Consider the following 27,071-nt stretch of genomic DNA (forward strand, 5'->3'; position numbering starts at 1 on the left):
AGGCTGGAACTGTTCGGTAAGAATATACTAAGAATAACTGTGTTGGTCTGCAACAGGAAACAAGACTGGAACTGTTCGGTAAGAATATATTAAGAATAACTGTGTTGGTCTGCAACAGGAAACAAGGCTGGAACTGTTCGGTAAGAATATATTAAAAAAAACTGTGTTGGTCTGCAACAGGAAACAAGGCTGGAACTGTTCGGTAAGAATATATTAAAAAAAACTGTGTTGGTCTACAAAAGGAAAGAAGGCTGGAACTGTTCGGTAAGAATATATTAAGAATAACTGTGTTGGTCTGCAACAGGAAACAAGGCTGGAACTCTTCCGTAAGATTATATTAAAAATAACTGTGTTGGTCTGCAACAGGAAACAAGGCTGGAACTGTTCGGTAAGAATATACTAAGAATAACTGTGTTGGTCTGCAACAGGAAACAAGACTGGAACTGTTCGGTAAGAATATATTAAGAATAACTGTGTTGGTCTGCAACATGAAACAAGGCTGGAACTGTTCGGTAAAATATATTAAGAATAACTGTGTTGGTTTGCAACAGTAAACAAGGCTGGAACTGTTCGGTAAGAATATACTAAGAATAACTGTGTTGGTCTGCAACAGGAAACAAGACTGGAACTGTTCGGTAAGAATATACTAAGAATAACTGTGTTGGTCTGCAACAGGAAACAAGACTGGAACTGTTCGGTAAGAATATACTAAGAATAACTGTGTTGGTCTGCAACAGGAAACAAGACTGGAACTGTTCGGTAAGAATATATTAAGAATAACTGTGTTGGTCTGCAACAGGAAACAAGGCTGGAACTGTTGGGTAAGAATATATTAAAAATAACTGTGTTGGTCTGCAACAGGAAAGAAGGCTGGAACTGTTCGGTAAGAATATACTAAGAATAACTGTGTTGGTCTGCAACATGAAACAAGGCTTGAACTTTTCGGTAAGAATATACTAAGAATAACTGTGTTGGTCTGCAACAGGAAACCTTGCTGGAACTATTCGCTAAGAATATATTAAAAATAACTGTGTTGGTCTGCAACAGGAAACAAGACTGGAACTGTTCGGAAAGAATATATTAAGAATAACTGTGTTGGTCTGCAACAGGAAACAAGGCTGGAACTGTTCGGTAAGAATATATTAAGAATAACTGTGTTGGTCTGCAACATGAAACAAGGCTTGAACTGTTCGGTAAGAATATATTAAGAATAACTGTGTTGGTCTGCAACAGGAAACAAGACTGGAACTGTTCGGTAAGAATATATTAAGAATAACTGTGTTGGTCTGCAACAGGAAACAAGGCTGGAACTGTTCGGTAAGAATATATTAAGAATAACTGTGTTGGTCTGCAACAGGAAACAAGGCTGGAACTGTTCGGTAAGAATATATTAAGAATAACTGTGTTGGTCTGCAACATGAAACAAGGCTTGAACTGTTCGGTAAGAATATATTAAGAATAACTGTGTTGGTCTGCAACAGGAAACAAGACTGGAACTGTTCGGTAAGAATATATTAAGAATAACTGTGTTGGTCTGCAACATGAAACAAGGCTTGAACTGTTCAGTAAAATATATTAAAAATAATTGTGTTGATCTGCAAAAGGAAAGAAGGCTGGAAATGTTCGGTAATAATATATTAAGAATAACTGTGTTGGTCTGCAACAGGAAACAAGGCTGGAACTGTTCGGTAAGAATATATTAAGAATAACTGTGTTGGTCTGCAACATGAAACAAGGCTGGAACTGTTCGGTAAAATATATTAAGAATAACTGTGTTGGTTTGCAACAGTAAACAAGGCTGGAACTGTTCGGTAAGAATATACTAAGAATAACTGTGTTGGTCTGCAACAGGAAACAAGACTGGAACTGTTCGGAAAGAATATATTAAGAATAACTGTGTTGGTCTGCAACAGGAAACAAGGCTGGAACTGTTCGGTAAGAATATATTAAGAATAACTGTGTTGGTCTGCAACATGAAACAAGGCTTGAACTGTTCGGTAAGAATATATTAAGAATAACTGTGTTGGTCTGCAACAGGAAACAAGACTGGAACTGTTCGGTAAGAATATATTAAGAATAACTGTGTTGGTCTGCAACAGGAAACAAGGCTGGAACTGTTCGGTAAGAATATATTAAGAATAACTGTGTTGGTCTGCAACAGGAAACAAGGCTGGAACTGTTCGGTAAGAATATATTAAGAATAACTGTGTTGGTCTGCAACATGAAACAAGGCTTGAACTGTTCGGTAAGAATATATTAAGAATAACTGTGTTGGTCTGCAACAGGAAACAAGACTGGAACTGTTCGGTAAGAATATATTAAGAATAACTGTGTTGGTCTGCAACATGAAACAAGGCTTGAACTGTTCAGTAAAATATATTAAAAATAATTGTGTTGGTCTGCAACAGGAAACAAGGCTGGAACTGTTCGGTAAGAATATATTAAGAATAACTGTGTTGGTCTGCAACATGAAACAAGGCTTGAACTGTTCGGTAAGAATATATTAAGAATAACTGTGTTGGTCTGCAACAGGAAACAAGACTGGAACTGTTCGGTAAGAATATATTAAGAATAACTGTGTTGGTCTGCAACATGAAACAAGGCTTGAACTGTTCAGTAAAATATATTAAAAATAATTGTGTTGATCTGCAAAAGGAAAGAAGGCTGGAAATGTTCGGTAATAATATATTAAGAATAACTGTGTTGGTCTGCAACAGGAAACAAGGCTGGAACTGTTCGGTAAGAATATATTAAGAATAACTGTGTTGGTCTGCAACATGAAACAAGGCTGGAACTGTTCGGTAAAATATATTAAGAATAACTGTGTTGGTTTGCAACAGTAAACAAGGCTGGAACTGTTCGGTAAGAATATACTAAGAATAACTGTGTTGGTCTGCAACAGGAAACAAGACTGGAACTGTTCGGAAAGAATATATTAAGAATAACTGTGTTGGTCTGCAACAGGAAACAAGGCTGGAACTGTTCGGTAAGAATATATTAAGAATAACTGTGTTGGTCTGCAACATGAAACAAGGCTTGAACTGTTCGGTAAGAATATATTAAGAATAACTGTGTTGGTCTGCAACAGGAAACAAGACTGGAACTGTTCGGTAAGAATATATTAAGAATAACTGTGTTGGTCTGCAACAGGAAACAAGGCTGGAACTGTTCGGTAAGAATATATTAAGAATAACTGTGTTGGTCTGCAACAGGAAACAAGGCTGGAACTGTTCGGTAAGAATATATTAAGAATAACTGTGTTGGTCTGCAACATGAAACAAGGCTTGAACTTTTCGGTAAGAATATACTAAGAATAAATGTGTTGGTCTGCAACATCAAACAAGGCTTGAACTGTTCAGTAAGAATATATTAGGAATAACTGTGTTGGTCTGGAACAGGAAACAAGGCTGGAACTGTTCGGTAAGAATATATTAAGAATAACTGTGTTGGTTTGCAACAGGAAACAAGGCTGGAACTGTTTGGTAAAATATTTTAAGAATAACTGTGTTGGTCTGCAACATGAAACAAGGCTGGAACTGTTCGGTAAAATATATTAAGAATAACTGTGTTGGTTTGCAACAGTAAACAAGGCTGGAACTGTTCGGTAAGAATATACTAAGAATAACTGTGTTGGTCTGCAACAGGAAACAAGACTGGAACTGTTCGGTAAGAATATACTAAGAATAACTGTGTTGGTCTGCAACAGGAAACAAGACTGGAACTGTTCGGTAAGAATATATTAAGAATAACTGTGTTGGTCTGCAACAGGAAACAAGGCTGGAACTGTTCGGAAAGAATATATTAAAAAAAACTGTGTTGGTCTGCAAAAGGAAAGATGGCTGGAACTGTTCGGTAAGAATATATTAAGAATAACTGTGTTGGTCTGCAACAGGAAACAAGACTGGAACTGTTCGGTAAGAATATATTAAGAATAACTGTGTTGGTCTGCAACAGGAAACAAGGTTGGAACTCTTCGGTAAGAATATATTAAAAATAACTGTGTTGGCCTGCAACAGGAAACAAGGCTGGAACTGTTCGGTAAGAATATACTAAGAATAACTGTGTTGGTCTGCAACAGGAAACAAGATAGGAACTGTTCGGTAACAATATATTAAGAATAACTGTGTTGGTCTGCAACAGGAAACAAGGCTGGAACTCTTCGGTAAGAATATATTAAAAATAACTGTGTTGGCCTGCAACAGGAAACAAGGCTGGAACTGTTCGGTAAGAATATACTAAGAATAACTGTGTTGGTCTGCAACAGGAAACAAGGCTGGAACTCTTCGGTAAGAATATATTAAAAATAACTGTGTTGGTCTGCAACAGGAAACAAGGCTGGAACTGTTCGGTAAGAATATACTAAGAATAACTGTGTTGCTCTGCAACAGGAAACAAGACTGGCACTGTTCGGTAAGAATATATTAAGAATAACTGTGTTGGTCTGCAACAGGAAACAAGGCTGGAACTGTTCGGTAAGAATATATTAAAAATAACTGTGTTGGTCTGCAACAGGAAACAAGGCTGGAACGGTTGGGTAAGAATATATTAAAAATAACTGTGTTGGTCTGCAACATGAAACAAGGCTTGAACTTTTCGGTAAGAATATACTAAGAATAAATGTGTTGGTCTGCAACAGGAAACAAGACTGGAACTGTTCAGTAAGAATATATTAAAAATAACTGTGTTGGTCTGCAACAGGGAACAAGGCTGGAACTGTTCGGTAAGAATATATTAAAAATAACTGTGTTGGTCTGCAATAGGAAACAAGACTGGAACTGTTCGGTAAGAATATATTAAGAATAACTGTGTTGGTCTGCAACATGAAACAAGGCTGGAACTGTTCGGCAAAATATATTAAGAATAACTGTGTTGGTTTGCAACAGTAAACAAGGCTGGAACTGTTCGGTAAGAATATACTAAGAATAACTGTGTTGGTCTGCAACAGGAAACAAGACTGGAACTGTTCGGAAAGAATATATTAAGAATAACTGTGTTGGTCTGCAACAGGAAACAAGGCTGGAACTGTTCGGTAAGAATATATTAAGAATAACTGTGTTGGTCTGCAACATGAAACAAGGCTTGAACTGTTCGGTAAGAATATATTAAGAATAACTGTGTTGGTCTGCAACAGGAAACAAGACTGGAACTGTTCGGTAAGAATATATTAAGAATAACTGTGTTGGTCTGCAACAGGAAACAAGGCTGGAACTGTTCGGTAAGAATATATTAAGAATAACTGTGTTGGTCTGCAACAGGAAACAAGGCTGGAACTGTTCGGTAAGAATATATTAAGAATAACTGTGTTGGTCTGCAACATCAAACAAGGCTTGAACTTTTCGGTAAGAATATACTAAGAATAAATGTGTTGGTCTGCAACATCAAACAAGGCTTGAACTGTTCAGTAAGAATATATTAGGAATAACTGTGTTGGTCTGGAACAGGAAACAAGGCTGGAACTGTTCGGTAAGAATATATTAAGAATAACTGTGTTGGTTTGCAACAGGAAACAAGGCTGGAACTGTTTGGTAAAATATTTTAAGAATAACTGTGTTGGTCTGCAACATGAAACAAGGCTGGAACTGTTCGGTAAAATATATTAAGAATAACTGTGTTGGTTTGCAACAGTAAACAAGGCTGGAACTGTTCGGTAAGAATATACTAAGAATAACTGTGTTGGTCTGCAACAGGAAACAAGACTGGAACTGTTCGGTAAGAATATACTAAGAATAACTGTGTTGGTCTGCAACAGGAAACAAGACTGGAACTGTTCGGTAAGAATATATTAAGAATAACTGTGTTGGTCTGCAACAGGAAACAAGGCTGGAACAGTTCGGAAAGAATATATTAAAAAAAACTGTGTTGGTCTGCAAAAGGAAAGATGGCTGGAACTGTTCGGTAAGAATATATTAAGAATAACTGTGTTGGTCTGCAACAGGAAACAAGACTGGAACTGTTCGGTAAGAATATATTAAGAATAACTGTGTTGGTCTGCAACAGGAAACAAGGTTGGAACTCTTCGGTAAGAATATATTAAAAATAACTGTGTTGGCCTGCAACAGGAAACAAGACTGGAACTGTTCGGTAAGAATATACTAAGAATAACTGTGTTGGTCTGCAACAGGAAACAAGACTGGAACTGTTCGGTAACAATATATTAAGAATAACTGTGTTGGTCTGCAACAGGAAACAAGGCTGGAACTCTTCGGTAAGAATATATTAAAAATAACTGTGTTGGCCTGCAACAGGAAACAAGGCTGGAACTGTTCGGTAAGAATATACTAAGAATAACTGTGTTGGTCTGCAACAGGAAACAAGGCTGGAACTCTTCGGTAAGAATATATTAAGAATAACTGTGTTGGTCTGCAACAGGAAACAAGACTGGAACTGTTCGGTAAGAATATATTAAGAATAACTGTGTTGGTCTGCAACAGGAAACAAGGCTGGAACTGTTCGGTAAGAATATATTAAGAATAACTGTGTTGGTCTGCAACAGGAAACAAGGCTGGAACTGTTCGGTAAGAATATATTAAGAATAACTGTGTTGGTCTGCAACATGAAACAAGGCTTGAACTTTTCGGTAAGAATATACTAAGAATAAATGTGTTGGTCTGCAACATCAAACAAGGCTTGAACTGTTCAGTAAGAATATATTAGGAATAACTGTGTTGGTCTGGAACAGGAAACAAGGCTGGAACTGTTCGGTAAGAATATATTAAGAATAACTGTGTTGGTTTGCAACAGGAAACAAGGCTGGAACTGTTTGGTAAAATATTTTAAGAATAACTGTGTTGGTCTGCAACATGAAACAAGGCTGGAACTGTTCGGTAAAATATATTAAGAATAACTGTGTTGGTTTGCAACAGTAAACAAGGCTGGAACTGTTCGGTAAGAATATACTAAGAATAACTGTGTTGGTCTGCAACAGGAAACAAGACTGGAACTGTTCGGTAAGAATATACTAAGAATAACTGTGTTGGTCTGCAACAGGAAACAAGACTGGAACTGTTCGGTAAGAATATATTAAGAATAACTGTGTTGGTCTGCAACAGGAAACAAGGCTGGAACTGTTCGGAAAGAATATATTAAAAAAAACTGTGTTGGTCTGCAAAAGGAAAGATGGCTGGAACTGTTCGGTAAGAATATATTAAGAATAACTGTGTTGGTCTGCAACAGGAAACAAGACTGGAACTGTTCGGTAAGAATATATTAAGAATAACTGTGTTGGTCTGCAACAGGAAACAAGGTTGGAACTCTTCGGTAAGAATATATTAAAAATAACTGTGTTGGCCTGCAACAGGAAACAAGGCTGGAACTGTTCGGTAAGAATATACTAAGAATAACTGTGTTGGTCTGCAACAGGAAACAAGACTGGAACTGTTCGGTAACAATATATTAAGAATAACTGTGTTGGTCTGCAACAGGAAACAAGGCTGGAACTCTTCGGTAAGAATATATTAAAAATAACTGTGTTGGCCTGCAACAGGAAACAAGGCTGGAACTGTTCGGTAAGAATATACTAAGAATAACTGTGTTGGTCTGCAACAGGAAACAAGGCTGGAACTCTTCGGTAAGAATATATTAAAAATAACTGTGTTGGTCTGCAACAGGAAACAAGGCTGGAACTGTTCGGTAAGAATATACTAAGAATAACTGTGTTGCTCTGCAACAGGAAACAAGACTGGCACTGTTCGGTAAGAATATATTAAGAATAACTGTGTTGGTCTGCAACAGGAAACAAGGCTGGAACTGTTCGGTAAGAATATATTAAAAATAACTGTGTTGGTCTGCAACAGGAAACAAGGCTGGAACGGTTGGGTAAGAATATATTAAAAATAACTGTGTTGGTCTGCAACATGAAACAAGGCTTGAACTTTTCGGTAAGAATATACTAAGAATAAATGTGTTGGTCTGCAACAGGAAACAAGACTGGAACTGTTCAGTAAGAATATATTAAAAATAACTGTGTTGGTCTGCAACAGGGAACAAGGCTGGAACTGTTCGGTAAGAATATATTAAAAATAACTGTGTTGGTCTGCAATAGGAAACAAGACTGGAACTGTTCGGAAAGAATATATTAAAAATAACTGTGTTGGTCTGCAACAGGAAAGAAGGCTGGAACTGTTCGGTAAGAATATATTAAAAATAACTGTGTTGGTCTGCAACATGAAACAAGACTGGAACTGTTTGGTAAGAATATATTAAGAATAACTGTGTTGGTCTGCAACAGGAAACAAGGCTGGAACTGTTCGGTAGGAATATATTAAAAATAACTGTGTTGGTCTGCAACAGGAAAGAAGGCTGGAGCTGTTCGGTAAGAATATAATAAAAATAACTGTGTTGGTCTGCAACAGGAAACAAGGCTTGAACTGTTCGGTAAAATATATTAAGAATAACTGTGTTGGTCTGCAACAGGAAAAAAGGCTGGAACTGTTCGGTAAGAATCTATTAAAAATAACTGTTTTGGTCTGCAAGATGAAACGGCTAGAACTGTTCGGTAAGAATATATTAAGAATAACTGTGTTGGTCTGCAACAGCAAAGAAGGCTGGAACTGTTCGGTAAGAATATATTAAGAATAACTCTGTTGGTCTGCAACAGGAAACAAGACTGGAACTGTTCGGTAAGAATATATTAAGAATAACTGTGTTGGTCTGCAACATCAAACAAGGCTTGAACTGTTCAGTAAGAATATATTAGGAATAACTGTGTTGGTCTGGAACAGGAAACAAGGCTGGAACTGTTCGGTAAGAATATATTAAGAATAACTGTGTTGGTTTGCAACAGGAAACAAGGCTGGAACTGTTTGGTAAAATATTTTAAGAATAACTGTGTTGGTCTGCAACATGAAACAAGGCTGGAACTGTTCGGTAAAATATATTAAGAATAACTGTGTTGGTTTGCAACAGTAAACAAGGCTGGAACTGTTCGGTAAGAATATACTAAGAATAACTGTGTTGGTCTGCAACAGGAAACAAGACTGGAACTGTTCGGTAAGAATATACTAAGAATAACTGTGTTGGTCTGCAACAGGAAACAAGGTTGGAACTCTTCGGTAAGAATATATTAAAAATAACTGTGTTGGCCTGCAACAGGAAACAAGGCTGGAACTGTTCGGTAAGAATATACTAAGAATAACTGTGTTGGTCTGCAACAGGAAACAAGGCTGGAACTCTTCGGTAAGAATATATTAAAAATAACTGTGTTGGTCTGCAACAGGAAACAAGGCTGGAACTGTTCGGTAAGAATATACTAAGAATAACTGTGTTGCTCTGCAACAGGAAACAAGACTGGCACTGTTCGGTAAGAATATATTAAGAATAACTGTGTTGGTCTGCAACAGGAAACAAGGCTGGAACTGTTTGGTAAGAATATATTAAGAATAACTGTGTTGGTCTGCAACAGGAAACAAGGCTGGAACTGTTCGGTAGGAATATATTAAAAATAACTGTGTTGGTCTGCAACAGGAAAGAAGGCTGGAACTGTTCGGTAAGAATATATTAAAAATAACTGTGTTGGTCTGCAACAGGAAACAAGGCTTGAACTGTTCGGTAAAATATATTAAGAATAACTGTGTTGGTCTGCAACAGGAAACAAGACTGGAACTGTTCGGTAAGAATATACTAAGAATAACTGTGTTGGTCTGCAACAGGAAACAAGACTGGAACTGTTCGGTAAGAATATATTAAGAATAACTGTGTTGGTCTGCAACAGGAAACAAGGCTGGAACTGTTCGGTAAGAATATATTAAAAAAAACTGTGTTGGTCTACAAAAGGAAAGAAGGCTGGAACTGTTCGGTAAGAATATATTAACAATAACTGTGTTGGTCTGCAACAGGAAACAAGGCTGGAACTCTTCCGTAAGAATATATTAAAAATAACTGTGTTGGTCTGCAACAGGAAACAAGGCTGGAACTGTTCGGTAAGAATATACTAAGAATAACTGTGTTAGTCTGCAACAGGAAACAAGACTGGAACTGTTCGGTAAGAATATATTAAGAATAACTGTGTTGGTCTGCAACATGAAAAAAGGCTGGAACTGTTCGGTAAAATATATTAAGAATAACTGTGTTGGTTCGCAACAGTAAACAAGGCTGGAACTGTTCGGTAAGAATATACTAAGAATAACTGTGTTGGTCTGCAACAGGAAACAAGACTGGAACTGTTCGGTAAGAATATACTAAGAATAACTGTGTTGGTCTGCAACAGGAAACAAGACTGGAACTGTTCGGTAAGAATATACTAAGAATAACTGTGTTGGTCTGCAACAGGAAACAAGACTGGAACTGTTCGGTAAGAATATATTAAGAATAACTGTGTTGGTCTGCAACAGGAAACAAGGCTGGAACTGTTCGGTAAGAATATATTAAAAATAACTGTGTTGGTCTGCAACAGGAAACAAGGCTGGAACTGTTGGGTAAGAATATATTAAAAATAACTGTGTTGGTCTGCAACAGGAAAGAAGGCTGGAACTGTTCGGTAAGAATATACTAAGAATAACTGTGTTGGTCTGCAACATGAAACAAGGCTTGAACTTTTCGGTAAGAATATACTAAGAATAAATGTGTTGGTCTGCAACAGGAAACAAGACTGGAACTGTTCAGTAAGAATATATTAAAAATAACTGTGTTGGTCTGCAACAGGAAACAAGGCTGGAACTGTTCGCTAAGAATATATTAAAAATAACTGTGTTGGTCTGCAACAGGAAACAAGACTGGAACTGTTCGGAAAGAATATATTAAGAATAACTGTGTTGGTCTGCAACAGGAAACAAGGCTGGAACTGTTCGGTAAGAATATATTAAAAAAAACTGTGTTGGTCTGCAACAGGAAACAAGGCTGGAACTGTTCGGTAAGAATATATTAAAAAAAACTGTGTTGGTCTACAAAAGGAAAGAAGGCTGGAACTGTTCGGTAAGAATATATTAAGAATAACTGTGTTGGTCTGCAACAGGAAACAAGGCTGGAACTCTTCCGTAAGAATATATTAAAAATAACTGTGTTGGTCTGCAACAGGAAACAAGGCTGGAACTGTTCGGTAAGAATATACTAAGAATAACTGTGTTAGTCTGCAACAGGAAACAAGACTGGAACTGTTCGGTAAGAATATATTAAGAATAACTGTGTTGGTCTGCAACATGAAAAAAGGCTGGAACTGTTCGGTAAAATATATTAAGAATAACTGTGTTGGTTCGCAACAGTAAACAAGGCTGGAACTGTTTGGTAAGAATATACTAAGAATAACTGTGTTGGTCTGCAACAGGAAACAAGACTGGAACTGTTCGGTAAGAATATACTAAGAATAACTGTGTTGGTCTGCAACAGGAAACAAGACTGGAACTGTTCGGTAGGAATATACTAAGAATAACTGTGTTGGTCTGCAACAGGAAACAAGACTGGAACTGTTCGGTAAGAATATATTAAGAATAACTGTGTTGGTCTGCAACAGGAAACAAGGCTGGAACTGTTCGGTAAGAATATATTAAAAATAACTGTGTTGGTCTGCAACAGGAAACAAGGCTGGAACTGTTGGGTAAGAATATATTAAAAATAACTGTGTTGGTCTGCAACAGGAAAGAAGGCTGGAACTGTTCGGTAAGAATATACTAAGAATAACTGTGTTGGTCTGCAACATGAAACAAGGCTTGAACTTTTCGGTAAGAATATACTAAGAATAAATGTGTTGGTCTGCAACAGGAAACAAGACTGGAACTGTTCAGTAAGAATATATTAAAAATAACTGTGTTGGTCTGCAACAGGAAACAAGGCTGGAACTGTTCGCTAAGAATATATTAAAAATAACTGTGTTGGTCTGCAACAGGAAACAAGACTGGAACTGTTCGGAAAGAATATATTAAGAATAACTGTGTTGGTCTGCAACAGGAAACAAGGCTGGAACTGTTCGGTAAGAATATATTAAAAAAAACTGTGTTGGTCTGCAACAGGAAACAAGGCTGGAACTGTTCGGTAAGAATATATTAAAAAAAACTGTGTTGGTCTACAAAAGGAAAGAAGGCTGGAACTGTTCGGTAAGAATATATTAAGAATAACTGTGTTGGTCTGCAACAGGAAACAAGGCTGGAACTCTTCCGTAAGATTATATTAAAAATAACTGTGTTGGTCTGCAACAGGAAACAAGGCTGGAACTGTTCGGTAAGAATATACTAAGAATAACTGTGTTGGTCTGCAACAGGAAACAAGACTGGAACTGTTCGGTAAGAATATATTAAGAATAACTGTGTTGGTTTGCAACATGAAACAAGGCTGGAACTGTTCGGTAAAATATATTAAGAATAACTGTGTTGGTTTGCAACAGTAAACAAGGCTGGAACTGTTCGGTAAGAATATACTAAGAATAACTGTGTTGGTCTGCAACAGGAAACAAGACTGGAACTGTTCGGTAAGAATATACTAAGAATAACTGTGTTGGTCTGCAACAGGAAACAAGACTGGAACTGTTCGGTAAGAATATACTAAGAATAACTGTGTTGGTCTGCAACAGGAAACAAGACTGGAACTGTTCGGTAAGAATATATTAAGAATAACTGTGTTGGTCTGCAACAGGAAACAAGGCTGGAACTGTTCGGTAAGAATATATTAAAAATAACTGTGTTGGTCTGCAACAGGAAACAAGGCTGGAACTGTTGGGTAAGAATATATTAAAAATAACTGTGTTGGTCTGCAACAGGAAAGAAGGCTGGAACTGTTCGGTAAGAATATATTAAAAATAACTGTGTTGGTCTGCAACAGGAAACAAGGCTGGAACTGTTGGGTAAGAATATATTAAAAATAACTGTGTTGGTCTGCAACAGGAAAGAAGGCTGGAACTGTTCGGTAAGAATATACTAAGAATAACTGTGTTGGTCTGCAACAGGAAACAAGGCTGGAACTGTTCGGTAAGAATATATTAAAAAAAACTGTGTTGGTCTACAAAAGGAAAGAAGGCTGGAACTGTTCGGTAAGAATATATTAAGAATAACTGTGTTGGTCTGCAACAGGAAACAAGGCTGGAACTCTTCCGTAAGATTATATTAAAAATAACTGTGTTGGTCTGCAACAGGAAACAAGGCTGGAACTGTTCGGTAAGAATATACTAAGAATAACTGTGTTGGTCTGCAACAGGAAACAAGACTGGAACTGTTCGGTAAGAATATATTAAGAATAACTGTGTTGGTTTGCAACATGAAACAAGGCTGGAACTGTTCGGTAAAATATATTAAGAATAACTGTGTTGGTTTGCAACAGTAAACAAGGCTGGAACTGTTCGGTAAGAATATACTAAGAATAACTGTGTTGGTCTGCAACAGGAAACAAGACTGGAACTGTTCGGTAAGAATATACTAAGAATAACTGTGTTGGTCTGCAACAGGAAACAAGACTGGAACTGTTCGGTAAGAATATACTAAGAATAACTGTGTTGGTCTGCAACAGGAAACAAGACTGGAACTGTTCGGTAAGAATATATTAAGAATAACTGTGTTGGTCTGCAACAGGAAACAAGGCTGGAACTGTTCGGTAAGAATATATTAAAAATAACTGTGTTGGTCTGCAACAGGAAACAAGGCTGGAACTGTTGGGTAAGAATATATTAAAAATAACTGTGTTGGTCTGCAACAGGAAAGAAGGCTGGAACTGTTCGGTAAGAATATATTAAAAATAACTGTGTTGGTCTGCAACAGGAAACAAGGCTGGAACTGTTGGGTAAGAATATATTAAAAATAACTGTGTTGGTCTGCAACAGGAAAGAAGGCTGGAACTGTTCGGTAAGAATATACTAAGAATAACTGTGTTGGTCTGCAACATGAAACAAGGCTTGAACTTTTCGGTAAGAATATACTAAGAATAAATGTGTTGGTCTGCAACAGGAAACAAGACTGGAACTGTTCAGTAAGAATATATTCAAAATAACTGTGTTGGTCTGCAACAGGAAACAAGGCTGGAACTGTTCGCTAAGAATATATTAAAAATAACTGTGTTGGTCTGCAACAGGAAACAAGACTGGAACTGTTCGGAAAGAATATATTAAGAATAACTGTGTTGGTCTGCAACAGGAAACAAGGCTGGAACTGTTCGGTAAGAATATATTAAAAAAAACTGTGTTGGTCTGCAACAGGAAACAAGGCTGGAACTGTTCGGTAAGAATATATTAAAAAAAACTGTGTTGGTCTACAAAAGGAGAGAAGGCTGGAACTGTTCGGTAAGAATATATTAAGAATAACTGTGTTGGTCTGCAACAGGAAACAAGGCTGGAACTCTTCCGTAAGAATATATTAAAAATAACTGTGTTGGTCTGCAACAGGAAACAAGGCTGGAACTGTTCGGTAAGAATATACTAAGAATAACTGTGTTAGTCTGCAACAGGAAACAAGACTGGAACTGTTCGGTAAGAATATATTAAGAATAACTGTGTTGGTCTGCAACATGAAAAAAGGCTGGAACTGTTCGGTAAAATATATTAAGAATAACTGTGTTGGTTCGCAACAGTAAACAAGGCTGGAACTGTTTGGTAAGAATATACTAAGAATAACTGTGTTGGTCTGCAAGAGGAAACAAGACTGGAACTGTTCGGTAAGAATATACTAAGAATAACTGTGTTGGTCTGCAACAGGAAACAAGACTGGAACTGTTCGGTAGGAATATACTAAGAATAACTGTGTTGGTCTGCAACAGGAAACAAGACTGGAACTGTTCGGTAAGAATATATTAAGAATAACTGTGTTGGTCTGCAACAGGAAACAAGGCTGGAACTGTTCGGTAAGAATATATTAAAAATAACTGTGTTGGTCTGCAACAGGAAACAAGGCTGGAACTGTTGGGAAAGAATATATTAAAAATAACTGTGTTGGTCTGCAACAGGAAAGAAGGCTGGAACTGTTCGGTAAGAATATACTAAGAATAACTGTGTTGGTCTGCAACATGAAACAAGGCTTGAACTTTTCGGTAAGAATATACTAAGAATAAATGTGTTGGTCTGCAACAGGAAACAAGACTGGAACTGTTCAGTAAGAATATATTAAAAATAACTGTGTTGGTCTGCAACAGGAAACAAGGCTGGAACTGTTCGCTAAGAATATATTAAAAATAACTGTGTTGGTCTGCAACAGGAAACAAGACTGGAACTGTTCGGAAAGAATATATTAAGAATAACTGTGTTGGTCTGCAACAGGAAACAAGGCTGGAACTGTTCGGTAAGAATATATTAAAAAAAACTGTGTTGGTCTGCAACAGGAAAAAAGGCTGGAACTGTTCGGTAAGAATATATTAAAAAAAACTGTGTTGGTCTACAAAAGGAAAGAAGGCTGGAAGTGTTCGGTAAGAATATATTAAGAATAACTGTGTTGGTCTGCAACAGGAAACAAGGCTGGAACTCTTCCGTAAGATTATATTAAAAATAACTGTGTTGGTCTGCAACAGGAAACAAGGCTGGAACTGTTCGGTAAGAATATACTAAGAATAACTGTGTTGGTCTGCAACAGGAAACAAGACTGGAACTGTTCGGTAAGAATATATTAAGAATAACTGTGTTGGTCTGCAACATGAAACAAGGCTGGAACTGTTCGGTAAAATATATTAAGAATAACTGTGTTGGTTTGCAACAGTAAACAAGGCTGGAACTGTTCGGTAAGAATATACTAAGAATAACTGTGTTGGTCTGCAACAGGAAACAAGACTGGAACTGTTCGGTAAGAATATACTAAGAATAACTGTGTTGGTCTGCAACAGGAAACAAGACTGGAACTGTTCGGTAAGAATATACTAAGAATAACTGTGTTGGTCTGCAACAGGAAACAAGACTGGAACTGTTCGGTAAGAATATATTAAGAATAACTGTGTTGGTCTGCAACAGGAAACAAGGCTGGAACTGTTCGGTAAGAATATATTAAAAATAACTGTGTTGGTCTGCAACAGGAAACAAGGCTGGAACTGTTGGGTAAGAATATATTAAAAATAACTGTGTTGGTCTGCAACAGGAAAGAAGGCTGGAACTGTTCGGTAAGAATATACTAAGAATAACTGTGTTGGTCTGCAACATGAAACAAGGCTTGAACTTTTCGGTAAGAATATACTAAGAATAAATGTGTTGGTCTGCAACAGGAAACAAGACTGGATGGAACTGTTCAGTAAGAATATATTAAAAATAACTGTGTTGGTCTGCAACAGGAAACAAGGCTGGAACTGTTCGCTAAGAATATATTAAAAATAACTGTGTTGGTCTGCAACAGGAAACAAGACTGGAACTGTTCGGAAAGAATATATTAAGAATAACTGTGTTGGTCTGCAACAGGAAACAAGGCTGGAACTGTTCGGTAAGAATATATTAAGAATAACTGTGTTGGTCTGCAACATGAAACAAGGCTTGAACTGTTCGGTAAGAATATATTAAGAATAACTGTGTTGGTCTGCAACAGGAAACAAGACTGGAACTGTTCGGTAAGAATATATTAAGAATAACTGTGTTGGTCTGCAACAGGAAACAAGGCTGGAACTGTTCGGTAAGAATATATTAAGAATAACTGTGTTGGTCTGCAACAGGAAACAAGGCTGGAACTGTTCGGTAAGAATATATTAAGAATAACTGTGTTGGTCTGCAACATGAAACAAGGCTTGAACTGTTCGGTAAGAATATATTAAGAATAACTGTGTTGGTCTGCAACAGGAAACAAGGCTGGAACTGTTCGGTAAGAATATATTAAGAATAACTGTGTTGGTCTGCAACATGAAACAAGGCTTGAACTGTTCGGTAAGAATATATTAAGAATAACTGTGTTGGTCTGCAACAGGAAACAAGACTGGAACTGTTCGGTAAGAATATATTAAGAATAACTGTGTTGGTCTGCAACAGGAAACAAGGCTGGAACTGTTCGGTAAGAATATATTAAGAATAACTGTGTTGGTCTGCAACAGGAAACAAGGCTGGAACTGTTCGGTAAGAATATATTAAGAATAACTGTGTTGGTCTGCAACATGAAACAAGGCTTGAACTGTTCGGTAAGAATATATTAAGAATAACTGTGTTGGTCTGCAACAGGAAACAAGACTGGAACTGTTCGGTAAGAATATATTAAGAATAACTGTGTTGGTCTGCAACATGAAACAAGGCTTGAACTGTTCAGTAAAATATATTAAAAATAATTGTGTTGGTCTGCAACAGGAAACAAGGCTGGAACTGTTCGGTAAGAATATATTAAGAATAACTGTGTTGGTCTGCAACATGAAACAAGGCTTGAACTGTTCGGTAAGAATATATTAAGAATAACTGTGTTGGTCTGCAACAGGAAACAAGACTGGAACTGTTCGGTAAGAATATATTAAGAATAACTGTGTTGGTCTGCAACATGAAACAAGGCTTGAACTGTTCAGTAAAATATATTAAAAATAATTGTGTTGATCTGCAAAAGGAAAGAAGGCTGGAAATGTTCGGTAATAATATATTAAGAATAACTGTGTTGGTCTGCAACAGGAAACAAGGCTGGAACTGTTCGGTAAGAATATATTAAGAATAACTGTGTTGGTCTGCAACATGAAACAAGGCTGGAACTGTTCGGTAAAATATATTAAGAATAACTGTGTTGGTTTGCAACAGTAAACAAGGCTGGAACTGTTCGGTAAGAATATACTAAGAATAACTGTGTTGGTCTGCAACAGGAAACAAGACTGGAACTGTTCGGAAGGAATGTATTAAGAATAACTGTGTTGGTCTGCAACAGGAAACAAGGCTGGAACTGTTCGGTAAGAATATATTAAGAATAACTGTGTTGGTCTGCAACATGAAACAAGGCTTGAACTGTTCGGTAAGAATATATTAAGAATAACTGTGTTGGTCTGCAACAGGAAACAAGACTGGAACTGTTCGGTAAGAATATATTAAGAATAACTGTGTTGGTCTGCAACAGGAAACAAGGCTGGAACTGTTAGGTAAAATATATTAAGAATAACTGTGTTGGTCTGCAACAGGAAAAAAGGCTGGAACTGTTCGGTAAGAATATATTAAGAATAACTGTGTTGGTCTGCAACAGGAAACAAGGCTGGAACTGTTTGGTAAAATATTTTAAGAATAACTGTGTTGGTCTACAAAAGGAAAGAAGGCTGGAACTGTTCGGTAAGAATATATTAAGAATAACTGTGTTGGTCTGCAACAGGAAACAAGGCTGGAACTCTTCCGTAAGAATATATTAAAAATAACTGTGTTGGTCTGCAACAGGAAACAAGACTGGAACTGTTCGGTAAGAATATACTAAGAATAACTGTGTTGGTCTGCAACAGGAAACAAGACTGGAACTGTTCGGTAAGAATATATTAAGAATAACTGTGTTGGTCTGCAACAGGAAACAAGGCTGGAACTGTTCGGTAAGAATATATTAAAAATAACTGTGTTGGTCTGCAACAGGAAACAAGGCTGGAACTGTTGGGTAAGAATATATTAAAAATAACTTTGTTGGTCTGCAACAGGAAAGAAGGCTGGAACTGTTCGGTAAGAATATACTAAGAATAACTGTGTTGGTCTGCAACATGAAACAAGGCTTGAACTTTTCGGTAAGAATATACTAAGAATAAATGTGTTGGTCTGCAACTGGAAACAAGACTGGAACTGTTCAGTAAGAATATATTAAAAATAACTGTGTTGGTCTGCAACAGGAAACAAGGCTGGAACTGTTCGCTAAGAATATATTAAAAATAACTGTGTTGGTCTGCAACAGGAAACAAGACTGGAACTGTTCGGAAAGAATATATTAAGAATAACTGTGTTGGTCTGCAACAGGAAACAAGGCTGGAACTGTTCGGTAAGAATATATTAAAAAAAACTGTGTTGGTCTGCAACAGGAAACAAGGCTGGAACTGTTCGGTAAGAATATATTAAAAAAAACTGTGTTGGTCTACAAAAGGAAAGAAGGCTGGAACTGTTCGGTAAGAATATATTAAGAATAACTGTGTTGGTCTGCAACAGGAAACAAGGCTGGAACTCTTCCGTAAGAATATATTAAAAATAACTGTGTTGGTCTGCAACAGGAAACAAGGCTGGAACTGTTCGGTAAGAATATACTAAGAATAACTGTGTTGGTCTGCAACAGGAAACAAGACTGGAACTGTTCGGTAAGAATATATTAAGAATAACTGTGTTGGTCTGCAGGGGCGGATCCAGCGTCTGCGTTTGGGGAGGGCCATTTATGAAAGAAGAGGAGGCCTGCGAAAATTTCACAGACACGCCCTTCAAAGTCTCACCGAACGCGGGAAACGCCCCTTTCTATCAAAAAATTTCATAAGAAGGTACACTCTCAGAACACTGAAAATTAAGAAACTTCATTGCTGCGAGAAACTTCCAAGCGAAGTAAAGGCTAAAATACATGATGAAAAATTGATGAACTTTGGCTAATCGTGTAAACACGCGCTTCTTTAGTTAAACTGATGAAAAACGGATATAGAAATAACTTTGGGGAAAACTGACATAAAAAACTGATCGTGTATTTCAGCCTTTACAAATATTCATATTGAATATTTGGTCAGCAGCTTTCGCGCTTGACTTGGGAGGGGAACTATGACGCATCAGAGTTCGTGAATGACATTATAATTCCTGTGTTCAAGAAGCCGGCATAAGACACGTACCCTTAAGATGAAAAAAAGATTTAGAAAATGAGCAAAAGTCCCCACGTATTTGGTGCGTATAATTTGAATGGTAAATTTTCAAAATGGGTAGTCACCAAAAATTCATCGCAGCATAACAGGCAAAGCTGAGTAGTTATAGGTACTGTTTTGCTTTTGTTGGAAATAGTGACGCTTTTTGGGTATCACAATCGCAATAACACGATGAACAATGTTTGAACTGTAACCCATTTTAGCCATAACTTTCTCAACCATTAACGTTTGCAGACGTCATTCATTCATGATCGCAGTCATGATTTGTGTTAAACCATAGTCCATATGAGCCGCGAGATCCGGTCACATCTAATTTTGCATTGAACTATTGTTTTAGGCTTATCATAATTCTTGTGTTACACATCCACTTGCAACTTATTGCCTCACTGAAAGCGAGAGAATAAAGCCGACTGGAGGTTTGATTAAAATGTCTGGTCCGCCAAAGAAATCAAGAACTCTTGAATCATTCTTCTCAAAAAGTAGCCGCACCAGTTCAGTTGGAGATAACCCTGAAATCTCTAAAACATGTGAAACTACCACTTGCCAAGAATTTGAATCAAAATCTACTGGTGAAGAATTCGACACACAAAGCCAAGTTGCGGTAGTCCAGGATTGTCCTGAAGAGGAAACACACCCAGACCTCTGTTGTATGGCGACACAAGTAAATGTTGCAATATCTGATAGATATGACATTGGTAGAGCTATAATGAAAACAAAACGAGGAGAACAGCTGACAGATAACGAAAGGGAAGCATATTTATCGAAGAGGTGGGTGCCGCAGAGAAGGGATGAATATCCATTTTCTGAAAAGAAAAAACCAAAGAATCAGCTCATGGTTGGTATGTCCTCGACAACGAAGCGTTTTCTGGGTGAAAATCACTTGAAAACCTTCCCCTGGCTAGCTGTCAGCAGAGAGCCAAAATGTTGCGGTGCTTGGTGTGTTTATTGCGTTTTATTCAAGACGTGCGAGAGTGGAGGTGGAAGAGGTGCACAATACGGAGGTGGAGCAGGCCAGTCAATGGGCAAACTTGTTAACAAGCCTCTTGTAAACTTTTCAGACTTGACAGGGAAAAATGGAGCCCTCACAAGTCACCAAGAAACATCTTTTCATAAGACATGTGCCATAAAGTACACGGAGTTCTTGAGCCGTGCAACACCTGGGAGTGAGAAGGACGTTCGATCAATAATGAACATTGAAAGGCAGAAAGAGATTGAAAGAAACAGGACTGCGCTGGTTCCCATCATCGACACCCTTCTAACATGCGCCAGGCAAAATATTGCGCTTAGAGGCCATCGTGATGATGGACCAGTAGATTCAACTGGGATGGAACCCAAGCACAATGATGGAAACTTCAGGGCATTGCTGCGATTGAGAGTACGGGGAGGAGATACAAACTTGAAAGATCACTTGAAATCTTGCAAACGCAATGCTTCTTTGGTAAGCAAAACGATACAAAACGAGCTAATTGCCTGTGCAGGAAATATTGTCAAAGAGGACATAGTAAGAGATGTAAAAAATGCAAAATTCTGGAGAATAATGGCCGACGAAACCCAAGATTGTGCGAAACGAGAACAGTTGGTCATTGCAATTCGTTACGTTGACACAAAAAATGTGCCAAAAATTATCAAAGAAGAACCGGTCGCAATTTTAGACCTGATTGCAGACATAAAAAGCAGTGACCAATCAGATGAAACAGAGCACAATGAAATTAAGCTATGTGGCAAGGCAATAGGGGAGACTCTACTCCGCCATATAAGTGAGCTTGGGTTGGATTTGCAGTACCTCGTTGGTCAAGGATATGATGGTGCTGCATCGATGTCCAGTGAGCGAGTTGGTGTTTGCTCCTTTATCAAATCTGCTGCGCCACTCGCTGACTACTTCCACTGCTGCATGCACGCGCTAAATCTAAGTTGTTCTCGAGCCGCAAAGATACCAGCAATCAGACATTGCATGGATGACATCAAAGATATCAACAATTTCTTCAAGCATGCGAAAAGAAACAGCTATTTGCAAGCAGTCATAGCACGAGAATCAATTGAAGAGCTTCAGCGACGGCAGTTGGTGACCCTCTGTGAAACAAGATTTGTCGAAAGACATGAATCAGTTTTGGTTGCACGACAGCTTTTGCCTTACATCGTTGTGTGCTTGGAGGAAATGCTCGCTTGGGACTCATTAGATACAAGAAAAGATGCCAGGAGATTGTTAAAAAGTTTGCAAGACCCTCAGTTCCTTGTAGCGCTAGTATTGGCCGAGAAAGTGTCTGCTGTACTTCGCCCAGTGTCCCGTTCTTTGCAACAAATTGGTAGCGATCTTGTGAAAGCAATGTCGACGATTTCTGCGACACAGTCAAAGCTTTACACGTGGCGTAAAGGTGAAGAAAATGAGTTTGCTTCGATGTTTGAAGAGGCAATGCTTCTTGGCGAAAATATTGGAGTGACCAGAGAAGAGATGCACGCAATTCCTCGAGCAGTCAGTCAATCCAGGTTCAGATCAAATGCAGGTGAAGCCAATCAAAAAGCCATTGATTATTATCGTATCAATGTGTTTTTACCTCTTCTTGATGAAGTGGCTGGAGATATGAAAGCAAGATTTGGTCCCCATCAGCAGAAGATTGCGACGCTTACAAGAATTCTGCCTTGTTTCGTCAAAGAATCAACTTGGCAAGATATTTTGCCTGCAGCACTAAAATACGGAGTCTTTTTAGACCCCTTGTCCATTGTTGAAGGAGAGTATGAAATTTGGAAGCAGCAATGGCTGTCACGTGGAACAAGTACAGTAGCAAATACCGCTATCGGCGCTTTAGGCGACTGCCAAGGTGATGTATTTCCTAATTTGCATACATTACTCAACATTCTCACTGTGCTACCGGTGACAACAGCAGAACCCGAACGACTATTTTCTAAACTGAATAGTACCCTGACAGCAATTCGGTCAACAATGTCTGAGGAGAGATTAGAATCCCTACTTCTTCTGCAAGTTCACCGTGACAGAACACCAACGAGCGATAAACTCATTGACTCATTCGCAGCATTAAAATCAAGACGAATCCCATTAAAGCTGTAAGTAGTTAAAAGATGGACAAAATGACGTTGCTATTATATCGCAATACTCAACATTGAAACACACCACTTCTCGCGCAAAATGAGCTCGCATGTAGCTTTTCGTTTCAAAGGCAAAATCTCCGATAACGTTTTTGCTACGATATAGCTACTTCCTTTTCAAATTCTTTTCTGAATATATTGACATCAGTTGGGATCACTGATTTCCACAAAATTACTCAATCAAAGCTCTCATGTTTCTATGCTCGCAGTTAGTGTTCTCATGTAATGTAATAAGTAATTTTGGTTTGTTAGTTATATAAACAACTAGTTTCTTGTTATGCAAAAACTTTTACCTTATCAATTTACATGTTTAGTTAATGTATTTACTGTCTTTTCATTCAAAGTTTCTCGTTGTCGAATCGTTTGGGGGGGGCCATGGCCCCCCCGGCCCCCCCTGTAGATCCGCCAATGTTGGTCTGCAACATGAAACAAGGCTGGAACTGTTCGGTAAAATATATTAAGAATAACTGTGTTGGTTTGCAACAGTAAACAAGGCTGGAACTGTTCGGTAAGAATATACTAAGAATAACTGTGTTGGTCTGCAACATGAAACAAGGCTTGAACTTTTCGGTAAGGATATACTAAGAATAAATGTGTTGGTCTGCAACAGGAAACAAGACTGGAACTGTTCAGTAAGAATATATTAAAAATAACTGTGTTGGTCTGCAACAGGAAACAAGGCTGGAACTGTTCGCTAAGAATATATTAAAAATAACTGTGTTGGTCTGCAACAGGAAACAAGACTGGAACTGTTCGGAAAGAATATATTAAGAATAACTGTGTTGGTCTGCAACAGGAAACAAGGCTGGAACTGTTCGGTAAGAATATATTAAGAATAACTGTGTTGGTCTGCAACATGAAACAAGGCTTGAACTGTTCGGTAAGAATATATTAAGAATAACTGTGTTGGTCTGCAACAGGAAACAAGACTGGAACTGTTCGGTAAGAATATATTAAGAATAACTGTGTTGGTCTGCAACATGAAACAAGGCTTGAACTGTTCAGTAAAATATATTAAAAATAATTGTGTTGATCTGCAAAAGGAAAGAAGGCTGGAACTGTTCGGTAATAATATATTAAGAATAACTGTGTTGGTCTGCAACAGGAAACAAGGCTGGAACTGTTCGGTAAGAATATATTAAAAATAACTGTGTTGGTCTGCAACAGGAAACAAGGCTGGAACTGTTCGGTAAGAATATACTAAGAATAACTGTGTTGGTCTGCAACAGGAAACAAGACTGGAACTTTTCGGTACGAATATATTAAAAATAACTGTGTTGGTCTGCAACAGGAAACAAGGCTGGAACTGTTCGGTAAGAATATATTAAGAATAACTGTGTTGGTCTGCAACAGCAAAGAAGGCTGGAACTGTTCGGTAAGAATATATTAAGAATAACTCTGTTGGTCTGCAACAGGAAACAAGACTGGAACTGTTCGGTAAGAATATATTAAGAATAACTGTGTTGGTCTGCAACATCAAACAAGGCTTGAACTGTTCAGTAAGAATATATTAGGAATAACTGTGTTGGTCTGGAACAGGAAACAAGGCTGGAACTGTTCGGTAAGAATATATTAAGAATAACTGTGTTGGTTTGCAACAGGAAACAAGGCTGGAACTGTTTGGTAAAATATTTTAAGAATAACTGTGTTGGTCTGCAACATGAAACAAGGCTGGAACTGTTCGGTAAAATATATTAAGAATAACTGTGTTGGTTTGCAACAGTAAACAAGGCTGGAACTGTTCGGTAAGAATATACTAAGAATAACTGTGTTGGTCTGCAACAGGAAACAAGACTAGAACTGTTCGGTAAGAATATACTAAGAATAACTGTGTTGGTCTGCAACAGGAAACAAGACTGGAACTGTTCGGTAAGAATATATTAAGAATAACTGTGTTGGTCTGCAACATGAAACAAGGCTTGAACTGTTCGGTAAGAATTTATTAAGAATAACGGTTTTGGTCTGCAACAGGAAACAAGACTGGAACTGTTTGGTAAGAATATATTAAGAATAACTGTGTTGGTCTGCAACAGGAAACAAGGCTGGAACTGTTCGGTAGGAATATATTAAAAATAACTGTGTTGGTCTGCAACAGGAAAGAAGGCTGGAACTGTTCGGTAAGAATATATTAAAAATAACTGTGTTGGTCTGCAACAGGAAACAAGGCTTGAACTGTTCGGTAAAATATATTAAGAATAACTGTGTTGGTCTGCAACAGGAAAAAAGGCTGGAACTGTTCGGTAAGAATATATTAAAAATAACTGTGTTGGTCTGCAAGATGAAACAAGGCTAGAACTGTTCGGTAAGAATATATTAAGAATAACTGTGTTGGTCTGCAACAGCAAAGAAGGCTGGAACTGTTCGGTAAGAATATATTAAGAATAACTCTGTTGGTCTGCAACAGGAAACAAGACTGGAACTGTTCGGTAAGAATATATTAAGAATAACTGTGTTGGTCTGCAACATCAAACAAGGCTTGAACTGTTTGGTAAAATATTTTAAGAATAACTGTGTTGGTCTGCAACATGAAACAAGGCTGGAACTGTTCTGTAAAATATATTAAGAATAACTGTGTTGGTCTGCAACATGAAACAAGGCTGGAACTGTTCGGTAAAATATATTAAGAATAAAGCCTAGCGCACACAGCAGATATTTGTCGCAAAAGACGAAGATTTTTGTCTTTTTCATAAAAACTGATTGCCCACACACAGCACGATTTTTTTCGGATTAGTGCCTCGATTAAGTTTTGTGACCTCTTTTTCACATTGTTTGAACTTCTTGGCGCGTAAAATAAAATTCCAAACACGAATAAAATTGCTCAAGAAACTGACAAAGGTTATGAATTTGACAAAAAAGAAAGCACTGTTGGCTATTATCTTTTTAATAAGACGAAGAAGAAGGAGGCGAATTGCGAGACGAATGTGGGTGAAATCCTGGATTGAGCGTAGAAATGAGCTGGGAGCATATCAGAATCTTGTTCAGGAGTTAGCATCGGAGGATAAACCTATGTACCAACGCTATTTTCGTCTCAACGAAGACCTTTTCAAATCTCTTCTTGCCAAAGTAAGACCAATGATTCAAAGAAAAGACACTCACATGCGAAAATCAATTAGTGCAGCAGAAAGACTTGCAGTCACACTACGATACTTAGCAACAGGTGAGATTTCACAATAGTCTGCCAGCTTGATTCAAAGAGAAAATATAGGATACAAATGAGAAAAGTAAAAATATATTTGTGAATAATAAAAATAACTTTAAATATTGTAAATGTTTCTTCTACAGAGTTCGTAGCAATACTTAATAACAATAATGACAATACTTCTTACTAATTGATATCTTTCACAAACCATTTCACCTTTAATGCCAATCATAATGAGCATTTTGAATTGAGTATCATCAAAATGAATGCAATCATAAATCTGATAATCTTACATGGAGAAATTGAGGTAATCATATCATTTTAGATATTGATTGGTATAATAAGATGTTGCATATCTATACAGGAGAGTCATTTCACAGCCTGGGATTTTCATATAGACTTGGAGAAAGAACAATTTCATCAATAGTGACAGAAACTTGTGATGCAATTTATCAGAATCTTAAGGATAGATATCTTAAGGTACATAACATTTTTTGTTTTCTACTTTTTGGTTTTCAATACAATATTTAATGTGCTAATTAAAACCAACTCACATAACATTGAAGAGTGCAGTGAAAGCAATATACTGTATGAATTTTAAAGATTAGAATTGTCCGTACGATGGCCCTTCACTCATATCTTGCTGGTCAAGTGACTGCCTGAAAGACTGCATTCTAGCATGTTGACCAGCATGATATGGGTTGTTGAATTCATTTGAGAAAGAGCCCATCTGTGCCTGAAAAAGAGCATTTTGAATGTTGTTCATTGCAACAAGTCTTGTTTTCTCATCCATCACAGACAAAGCATGTGTAACGTATTCCCCAAAGGCAGCTGAAGGGCTTGGCTTTGCATCCTTTTTTGCAGCTAAATTTTCATCTGCAGAGAAAGATGATGCAAGAGACTTCAGAATGGAGAGTTCTTCCTCTTCCTTTTTCTGCTTTGCAGTTTTGGATTTTTTAACAGCAGCCAGTGGCCTGCTTGTTGAAACTGGTGTCTCTGCAGCAGGGGCATCATTGTCGTCCAAGTCTCCATCACAGTCACTGTCACCAGTGTTAAGCTGTGGCTCAGATAAACTTTCAGTTGAAGACTAAAATTTAATATTTTTGTATTTTAGATTCCAAGCACATCTCATCAATGGAAAACAATCAGTGATGGTTTCTACAATTTATGGGACTATCCTTTTTGTGTTGGTGCATTAGATGGC

At 37.6% G+C, this 27,071-nt stretch overlaps 1 protein-coding gene across 1 annotated transcript; it reads left to right on the forward strand.

The window, feature by feature from the left end:
- The first annotated feature begins 20,053 nt into the window (after nucleotides 1-20,053).
- On the forward strand, nucleotides 20,054-22,690 carry LOC148959094 (52 kDa repressor of the inhibitor of the protein kinase-like). The gene has a single exon (XM_089111442.1). It carries the CDS (start codon nucleotides 20,054-20,056, stop codon nucleotides 22,688-22,690), a length of 2,637 nt encoding a protein of 878 aa, XP_088967568.1.
- Nucleotides 22,691-27,071: the final 4,381 nt, after the last annotated feature.

This window comes from Rhopilema esculentum, chromosome 11 (genome assembly GCF_057945365.1).
Source record: "Rhopilema esculentum isolate cy_ngs chromosome 11, ASM5794536v1, whole genome shotgun sequence".
NCBI classification, from domain to species: domain Eukaryota; kingdom Metazoa; phylum Cnidaria; class Scyphozoa; order Rhizostomeae; family Rhizostomatidae; genus Rhopilema; species Rhopilema esculentum.